The sequence below is a fragment of the Trichechus manatus genome, unplaced genomic scaffold, assembly GCF_000243295.1.
Source record: "Trichechus manatus latirostris isolate Lorelei unplaced genomic scaffold, TriManLat1.0 scaffold00093, whole genome shotgun sequence".
In the NCBI taxonomy this organism is placed as follows: Eukaryota; Metazoa; Chordata; class Mammalia; order Sirenia; family Trichechidae; genus Trichechus; species Trichechus manatus.
The window spans coordinates 611,944-621,659 of record NW_004444029.1 but is presented as its reverse complement, the minus strand read 5'-3'; the positions used below and the strand labels follow the sequence as shown (position 1 = coordinate 621,659).

At 56.8% G+C, this 9,716-nt stretch overlaps 1 protein-coding gene across 1 annotated transcript in view; it reads right to left on the bottom strand.

Moving 5' to 3' along the window:
* Positions 1–4,751: 4,751 nt before the first annotated feature.
* Positions 4,752–9,716, bottom strand: part of PDIA4 (protein disulfide isomerase family A member 4) — a 13,940-nt gene continuing 8,975 nt past the window's right edge. Inside the window, exons 6-10 of the mRNA XM_004382351.2 lie at positions 9,090–9,248; positions 7,782–7,933; positions 6,727–6,883; positions 6,221–6,454; positions 4,752–5,305 (exon numbers count right to left, since the gene is read on the bottom strand). Coding sequence (XP_004382408.1) covers positions 4,890–5,305; positions 6,221–6,454; positions 6,727–6,883; positions 7,782–7,933; positions 9,090–9,248 — 1,118 coding nt within the window. The 3' untranslated portion in view covers positions 4,752–4,889. The remainder of the gene's footprint in view (positions 5,306–6,220; positions 6,455–6,726; positions 6,884–7,781; positions 7,934–9,089; positions 9,249–9,716) is intronic.

The window sequence follows — 9,716 nt, the reverse complement described above, 5'->3', positions numbered from 1 at the left end:
GCCATTTCTCTGAAAGTTGTCATTACCGGCATAGTAGACCATAGAATTGTCCAATTCAAAATGGCCAACACCAGTCCATTTCAGCTCGCTAATGCCTAGGATATTGATGTTTATGTCTTCCATTTCATTTTTGACAATTTCCAATTTTCCTAGATTCGTACTTCATACATTCCATGTTCTGATTATTAATGGATGTTTGCAGCTCTTTCTTCTCATTTGGAGTCGTGCCACAACCGCAAATGAAGGTCCTGAAAGCTTGACTCCATCCGTGTCATTAAGGTCGACTCTACTTTGAGTAGGCAGCTCTTCCCCAGGTGTCTTTTGATGACTGTTTGGAAACAAGGGTTTTTTTTGTCAGGTGGGTCAAAGTCAGTCATCTATGAGTAGGGGTGTCTTAGTCCTAACCCCTTCTGAATGGTGTCTTATAAAAAGGGAATGACAGACAGGGGGCGAGGAGGAGGACAATGAGTGCTGACTAAGGCAAGCATCTGGAGTAGCCAAGGATCGCCGGCCAACTTCAGAGCTAGGGGAGAGGCCCACAGAAGAAATCATGGCCGAGACCCTGATCTCAGACCCCCTGCCTCCAAGTGGGAGGAAATAAACTTTGCAGTGATGGAGACATTATCCATTCAAACCACTAAGACCACAGCCCTGCTTCCAAATGCCAGACTGCGTGCGGTCTCCTGCCTTCCTAAGGACCTCCCACCCAAGCCTTAGCCACACTTGGGGGGTCCTCTGTGCCAGTTTGGGTCTGGTGATCATAACACAATCAGGAAGAAAAGGGGGTGTGACTTAGGCCAGAAGTTTCTAACTGAATCCAGCCTTCAGATGTCTTGTCTTTGGCCCACAGTGTCAAAACAAACAAACAAACAAACAAAAAAACTAATTTGAATTAGATCTAACGTTTATAAATTGAGGGATTTCAAATAAAAATTTCTGGTCTTTCTTGAAGAATCTGAACAGCATCAGCAGGCCCAGAGGCCCATGTGAAAAATGGGCTGGGTCGCGAGCAGCAGGGCCCTTTCACATGAGACCCAGGAGCTGCATGCCCTGCTCTTCACCACTCCCTATCGCCCGTCCACACCCAGCCCCTTCACGCCCGAAACTTACCTGGGGTCCATGGATGATACCAGAGCTTTTAACCTCTGACCTGGAATGTCTCTCAAGTCTCCAGCCCACTCCACTTCTCTGTGATTTCTGAGTAGGATGCTTTAGTAGCGGGCAGGGCAAGAAGGGTTCACGATTCCTATGTCATCCATCACAGTTTTCCATCCGACCTGAGCTGAGCCCAAGACCAGGAAGTGTAGACAGAGGGGTATTTTCCCAGAGGCTCCTTCTCTAAGCCGTAGCCCCACTGTCTAAAAGGCCTCCTTCTCTGTCTTCGTTTGCTGACAAGCGGCCCTTTGTCTTCCCCTCTTCCTCGGTATCTCCAGAATCTAAGAGGGGAACATGGTGACTAGACAACTATGCGCCTTCTGTTCTGTGCTGAGTGGAAGCCAGCACTGTGGTGGGGGCAGTCACAGAGGGAGGGGAGGCTGGGTTAGGGGCAGCAGGGCGCAAGAGAGCCCCTTGCCTGTCCCGAAGCCTGGTTGTCCCAAGGATCCATAATTCTCCGCTCATTCATCCAAAAGTTGTGTAGCGACGGGGCGCTCAGTCCTGGGAGGCCACCCACCTCCCCCTCCTGCTTTCCCACGGTGTCTGCCTGGCACCGTCAGCCAACGAGTGCGCAGACGAGACGGACTGAAGTTAGGAGGGGTGCTTTTCTAAACCTGGTGTTACGGATTGAACTGTGTTCCCCCAAAATATGTGTTGGGATCCTAACCCCTGCACCTGTGGCTGCAATCCCACTTGGGAATGGGGTTTCCTTGATTACGTCAATGAGGCCATGTCACTGTAGGCGTGTCCTAAACTCAATCACATCTGAGTTACAAGGGGCAGCAAGACATGGAGACAAGCAAGCACAAGCGGGGGAAGACAGATGCCACGTGAAGATCACCCTGGAATGGAGGAACACGGTGTCGGAGTAGAACTGTGCACCACAGGGTTTTCATGGCTGATTTTTCAGAAGTAGATTGCCGGCCTTTCTTCCCAGGTGCCTCTGATGGACTCAAGCCTCCAACCTCTCAGTTAGTAGCCAAGCATGTCAATCGTTTGCGCCCCTAGGAGTTCCAGAAACTCAACTGGACAGTGATAAGTGAACGTTCCTCAGACTGAGCTTGTGCCGCGCACATGTCCATGGGGCACAGACCCGCCGTTCCTGTTTATCAGTGAGTGAGCCCCAGGGGAAACCAGTAGGTGAGGGCATTGCTCTAGAAAGAGATTCCAGAGACACAGGTGTGGGCCTCCTGTTGGTAACCCCAACAGACCAATGGACAAAGGCATCTGGGGACATTTGGGGAAATCTGATTGTGGACTGGGTATGCAACGACATTAGGGAGCAGTGTTCACGTTGGAAGCCGTGGTCCCCACTGGTTATGGAAGGAAACGCACTCCCAAGCACACAGGGGTGAGATGATGGGCGCCTGGGATCTTCACTGAAATCCTTCGTCATGGAAAAGGGGGATGGACAGATAGTGCAGCCCAGCCCTGGGGGTCGTTCTAGGAGGGTAGGGAGTAGGGGCACGTGGCTCCCTCCTTAGTGTATGCTGGAAAAGCTCCATGATACAAGAACAAAAGCCTCCTCAATTCAGACACCGTTCACCCACTCGACACGGTCAGCCCGAGTCCTGGAGTCCCTTCCCAGCCTGCCGGGGGTCTGTTCACTCTGATTCACCAATCACCGAGGGCCAGCCCCCACCCCGACCCAGCCTTCCTAGAGGAGGTCCACCAGATGGGTGACCGCCCGCTGGCGCAGACCCCAGCCCTGCCATCACCTGGCCTGTGCCTGGCGGCTGGTACCTCCTCAAAGGGGCATAATGGCATCCACATCTGGGAGACAATTACACAACATAACCTGGCAAACCCTGACCCTGGGCCCCGCTTTGCTAAATGCCCAACAACTAACCACTGCTCTCAGTATTAAAGCAGCCATCCGGTCATGTCACGTTCCTGCTGAAACCATCAATGGTTCTCTACCATCAGGGGTTGCATCATGCCCCCCAACAAGATGTGCTGAAGTCCTAGCCCTTATACTGCAAGCGTGACCTTGTTTGGAAATGGGGTCTGTGAAGATGTCTGTTCACATGGGGCCATTGTGAAGTAGGGTGGTCCCAATCCAACCTGAGTGATGTCCTTAAAAAGAAAAGGAGAAGAGACACAGACAGAGGTAATACAGCCATTTGACAACGGAGGCACAGACTGGAGTGATGCAGCCACAAGCCAAGGAATGCCGGGGGGCCACCAAAAGCTGGGAGACAAGGAAGGATCCTCCCCTAGAGCCTTCAGAGGGAGCACAGCCCTGCCCACACCCTGAATTTGGACTCTCTGCCTCCAGAACCATGAATAATAAATTATCAGCCACAAAATGACAACTGAGGCTGCCCCTTCTGGGACCTCCCCTGTATCCCCCAATCGTCCCTGTGGGGAGAGTGGCTGCCTTCCGTGCCATTGTTGCCTTTGTTGTTTCCGCTGGATCAGGAGCCGGGTGGTAGGGGGCGATGGGGAGGGCCCGTCCTGATGAACTCCTGGTGAGTCTCCAGAGCACCCGCCACAGATCAGTCCCTCACAAATGTGGCCGTCCTCCCCATCGAGGCAGACTCTTGCTCTGCTCACCACACAACCAAGAGCCAACACCCCGAAACATGGCCTGCTGGCCATTGATGACACTCCAGCCTCCAGGATTTCAGGTGTGTGTGGGGGAGTGACTCATGCCCTGCAAATGGAGCCCCCAGAGCCCCAGTCAGAGCCCCAGGCCCAGCCCGCCCGCGCCTGGACACAGCAGATTATTCCCGACACAGTGGCCATGGGTGACTTCAAGTCTATCGCAACAGCCTGCTTCATCTCCCCTGTGCCTGGTGCCATTGTACCTCAACCATGGAAATTCTGGGTGGGGCTGCCAGGGTGGGTGGTCCTTTCGGGAAGCAGAGCCCAGGACCCGTCCCCACGGCCCTTGGTCTGATGGGACAGGTGTATCCCTGCAGGGCTCTGGGCAACACCTCTCAATCAGCGCCATGACAGGAAGAAAAATTAACACACCAACAGCCACACCTCCTCAGACAGAAACACTAACACGACATTCACACCTTGGCAGACAGAAGGAAACACACACGGACAGCCTCAGCTGCTCAGTGATGAAATAAAATTCACACACCGACAGTCACACCTCCTCAGACAGGAAGAATAACTCACACGCCAACAGTCACACCTCCTCAGACAGGATGAATAACTCATACCAACAGTCACACTGTCTCAGATAGGAAGAAACGCTAACACACCGAGAGTCACAACTCTTCACAAAGTGATAAAATAACTCACTCACAATCACACCTCCTCAGACAGAAACACTCACACCACATTCACGCCTCGTCAGACAGAAGGAAACACTCACACACCGACCGTCACACCTCCTCAGACAGAAACACTCACACACGGACAGTCACGTCTCCTCAGACAGTGGTAAAAAAAAAAAAGCCAAAATCAACATGATTTGGCAAAAGCCTTTTGGTTTTTAAATTCTGAACAAAAAAAAACAAAACAAAAACAACCATTCACACACACGAGATTCATCTCATCTGCTTTGAGGAAAAACATTAAAGGAAGTAGAATTTAAAAAAAAAGGCAAACCCCGAATAATGATAAAAATAGACACATCCTCCATAAAAATCTGGACTAAATTATCTAACCATTCACATCTAGTCAGTATTCAGAGCATGAGGTGGGATGCAAGTATAAAAACACAACCCCGAGTCGCTGCTATGTGGCGTCCGTCCGGTGTCCACCTGGCCCCGGACTCAGAGCTCCTCCCTGGCCCGGCCCAGCTGCGTGGCGTGCTCCTCGATGAACTGGCTCAGGTGTTCCAGGTCCCTGTTGGCACCCTCGAACCTGATGGGGTTCTGCTTGTCCCCACTGGGCGCGAAGTAGATGGTGGGGAAGCCGTCCACCTTGTAGTGGTCACTGGTGGCCTCGTTGGCCGTGGCGTCCATCTTGGCGATGACCAGGCCCTTGTGGCCGCGGTACTTCTTGCCCAGCGCGGTGTACACGGGCTCCAGCTGCTTGCAGTGGCCGCACCACGGGGCGTAAAACTCGATGAGCACGTCCTTGCTGGGGTCCAGCGCGATGTCCTCGAAGGTCTTCCCCACCACCACCTTGACCGGCCCCTTGTTGTTCTTGGGCGCCGGCTGTGACTTGATGACCGGCTGCAGTTTCCCTGCCAGGAGAGCAACCAGGGGTGGGTCAGCGATACGGGCCCCCAGCCGGGAAGGGGCAGCGATGGGCAGGCGGCCCCAGGGTGGGCCGGTGCAAACCCTGCCGGGGAGGGAAGGGCCTGGCCGAGAGGCTGCGGGCAAGGTGGGTCCTGCCCACCAGGCAGCCAGACGCACGCTGTCTGGGGTAGAAGGATTTGGGGACCCTGGCCCCACAGGAGAGCGGGTGGATGAGGCCCCACGGCCGCGGAGGAGCAGGAGCCGTGACCAGAAGACCCGAGAAGGGGGTCTGTCGCAGCACTGCTGGCCCCACCGAGCTCACTAAGACTTCCCTGACGCCTCAAAGCAAGTTTCCCACCTACGCAAAACTTACGTCTGCCCCCCAAAGCCTATTTACTTTCAATATTTTAAACACAAGGCTTCTAACAATTTCCAAGATACACCCGCCATTTTTCTTATTAAGAATAAAGAAAGAAAAGGAGAAAAGAGAGAGAGGAGGAGAGAAGGAGCTGGTGCTGCCCGGGCTGCGCTCCCAAGGCCGAGTGGGTGCGCGCCAGGCTCTGCGTTGGGACGTGGGGCCCCTGTGTGGCTGCCCCTTCAGATTGCCCCGCAGCTCCCGGCTCGCAGACAGACACGGCTGCCTGCGGGGTGACCTCAATAAGCAGAGCTGGACCCCAAAACCCTGCTTTTGCTTTCAAACTGACATTGCAAGGATCGCCCCGGGAAAGACCGAGGTTCCCACATGTTAGAGAAGACTCTGCTGCGCCGTCTTAGTCTAGTCGGGGGGCCACTCCTGTCCCCTCTGATAAGAATGCCAGTGTGTTGGGGGGTCCGGCTCGCCCACCTCAGTGAGGACGCGGGTGGGCCCTCTTCGGGTGCCGCAGCCTGGGGGTGGGGGCCTGCGGGCCCTGGGTGCTCACCCTTCTTGAAGGCTGTCACGAACTCGCGCAGGGCATCGGCGTCGAACTCGGTGGGCTCCATGGCGAACCTGCGCCCGCCCTCGTCCAGCACCGCCGCGTTGATGTCCTCCCCGCTCTCGCCAAGCCCCAGGTCCTTCACCTCCGAGGCGTAGTCGTCCTCATCAGCGATGGCGAATGTGTATTCAGGGAAGTCCTTGGCCACCTCCAGGACTTTGCTCCGCCAGAACTGCGTGGCTAGGGGCACAGGGTGTTCCTGAGTGTCTGCTGCCTGCCCGCCTGCCAGGCCGTCCCCCTCGCCACTCTGCACCTGCCAGGGACTGTCCCCCTCACCCCTCACCTGTCAGGGCCCGTCCCCCTCACCCCCCACCTCCTAGGGCCCATCCCCCTCACTCCCCAGCTGTCAGGGCCCATTCCCCTCACTCCCACCTGCCAGGGCCCATCGTCCTCACCCTCCACCTGCCATGGCCCACCCCCTTACCCCCCCATCTCCCATGACCCCTGCTCACCAACTCTGTAGTCGAAGCTGAAATCCACACTGAGATAGACCACCACCAGGGGCCGCCGGGTGTAACGCTTGGCCTCGGTGGCAACCCTGCGGTGGCCTACCAGCGGCAGGGCGTGCTGCACCACGTGGTCCCTGATGGCCGAGGCCTCCGTGGAGCCCTGTGGGACAAGAGAGGGTATGAGGCGGTGCCCACGCCCCAGCTCCTGCTCACGACGACTATGGTCAGGCCCTGGTGTATGATGGGAATGTTGGGTTTGCCTGTCAAGCACACCGGTGGGGATACTTGGCAGGCTTCAGAAGTGTAAGCAAACCTCGTGGTCCTTCCCACAGATCAAGACCAGATGCAGGAGCCACTGACCAGGCGGGACCCCACCGCAACCCCTGACCCACACAGCCCCAGGTCTGGACACGCCCTGGCCAGAGTACGTGCGAGACAGGCTGCCCTCTGACCTGAGTTCTCTACACCACAGTGCAGTGCAAGGGGTTTGTATTTCCTCAAATACGCACTAAAATCCTGGTTCTCTACCTGCGCACATGACCTTGCTTAGAAATAAGGTCTCCCTCTCGTGTTAACGAGGTCACACAAGACCGTCAGCCCTAAACCGAATGTCTCCAGTCATCTAAAGAGCAAACGCACAGACACGCCGGGAGAGTGGGACACCAAGAACCTCAGGGCCACCGACAAGGACCCCCTAGAGCGGGTGCCCTGACTGGACTTCCAGCCCCCAGAACTGTGAGACAACAAATTCCTGTTCGCTGAAGCCCCCCACGTGGTATTTCTGCTACAGCAACCCTTGCTCACTGATACGGGGTAAGAATCGGGCCAGACAGCCAAGGTCTGAGGAGGGCAGGAGCAGGATCCAGCAGGGGTTCTGGGCAGCAGGGTCCCCATCTTGAGAGTCCCAGGCGTGCAGACTCAGATACACGCAGCAGTGGGGTCTCCTCGTCTAACACCACCGCCCCCTGTGAGCCCCGACAGCGCGCCGGGGATGGGGGTATGATGGGGGAGCCCCGGGCTTCCAAGCCTGGACCCTCGTGGCTGGGGCTCACGCTCACCTGAATGTCCATCACATGGCTCTTGGGCTCAAATCGGGACTGGAACCTCTCCGGCTGCATCACGACCAGTGTCCCCGGTGCGACTTTCAAGAACTTGGCGATCTCGGTGCTGAAAGTGTGGTGGAACCTGTAGTCTTCCCGCAGGCTGTTGGCTGAAGGAGGGACCGGGTGACAGAGAGAATCTACCATGCTCCTTAAACGGCCAGGTTCACCCTGGCCACGCTGGCTGCTTAGGCACCGGGGAGCCAGAAACCTACAGCTGTGTGTGCAGGTCGGGGACCTGAAACCCACATCAGAGTTTGTGAAAGAAACAAGCTGAACGTTCACGGAGCCCAGAGCTGACGCGTGAGGAGCCGCTGGGCTGATGCCGTGAGAAGCTGGGATGGAGCAGCAGACCACTCACAGATGGAGTTTTCATGGCCGGCGCCCTCCCGGGGGGATACGTTCTCCTTCTCGGCTATGGCGGGCCTGAAGGCGGCTCTTTTGCTACCTACACTTCAAAAACAGTTCCCGTGAAAACTCCAGAGGTGAGACCTCGTTGTCTGAGAACTTTTCAGAATAGAGGTTGGCAAACTTTCTGGAAAGGGTTAGACAGTAAGCATTTTTGGCTTTGTGAGCCACGTGGGCCTCAACGACTCAAGTCTGCTGCGGTCACGCAAAAGCAGACGTCGTCAACGAGCGGTAGCTGCTGTGAGTCAATCCAGCTTTATTTACAAACGCCCCCGCCTGGAACCTAGGTAAGCTCACCTCCAAGCCCTCCCCAAGTGCCAGGCTTGTTCTGTGATTTGAGCACAGGGCTAAGCCTCACCAGGGCCAGTCTGCCCGTGAAGACCACCCCACCCACCATGACCACCCAGGCTGGGCGCAGGTGAGCCGAGGCTGGGGCTGGGAAGCCAGGCCTGGGGGGCCTCTGGAGTCAAATTTAGATTTGATCATACCTGTGCCCTGCTATACGCCTCCGGTTCTCCTCCACAAAGGGGAAAGACTAAAGTCCCCTCAGACTGTCGTGGGGGTTAAACAGGCAGCCCACTGCAGCACTCCCCGCCCAGTCTCTCCCTAGTTCTGAGCCTCCCGGGGCCCCAAACCCGTGTACTGAAAGGGATGCGGGTGGAGACGGTCACCGTGGAGGCCATTCCACCCCGCGACCACAGACCCCGGAGTCCCCCCAGCTCCTCTACGTGGAGCGCAGCAGAGGCCACAGTGGCCTGGACACAGCCAGTGCTGCTCCATCTCCCACGTGACGGCCCAAGTGTCCCCAAGGCGGCAAGAGACCAGGCTCCACCTGCCCCGGCCCTGCGCGCTACTCACCCGCCTCCTGGTACTGCTGGTAGGCCGGGTCGCTCTCGGCCTGGAAGACCCCGATGATGATGACGTCATCCCCATCCTTCAGGAATTCCTGCACCTGCTTCAGTGCCATGACTGCTTTGGAGGGAGGCCCAGCCTGCTCCACCATGTAGTCCACGATGCCTGGGACAAGGGATGCTGACGGTGGGCTCAGGGCCACAGAGTCTGCCCACATCCACTCCACCATCCACCCCGTGGCCCACATCTGCCACGTCCACCCCGCACCTCACATCTGCCCACATCCACCCCACCATCCACCCCGTGGCCCACGTCTGCCACGTCCACCTCACAGCCCATGTCTGCCTACGTTCACCTCACCGTCCACCCTGTGGCCCACGTCTGCCACATCCACCCAGCAGCTCACATCTGCCCCATCCACCCCACAGCCCATATCTGCCCACGTCCACCCCGCAGCCATCTGCCAGGTCCACACCACAGCCCATATCTGCCCACGTCCACCCCGCAGCTCATATCTGCTACATGCACCCCACCATCCACCCCGCAGCCCATGTCTGCCCAAGCCCACCCCACCATCCACTCTGCAGCCCATGTCTGCCCAAGCCCACCCCACCATCCACCCCGCAGCCCATG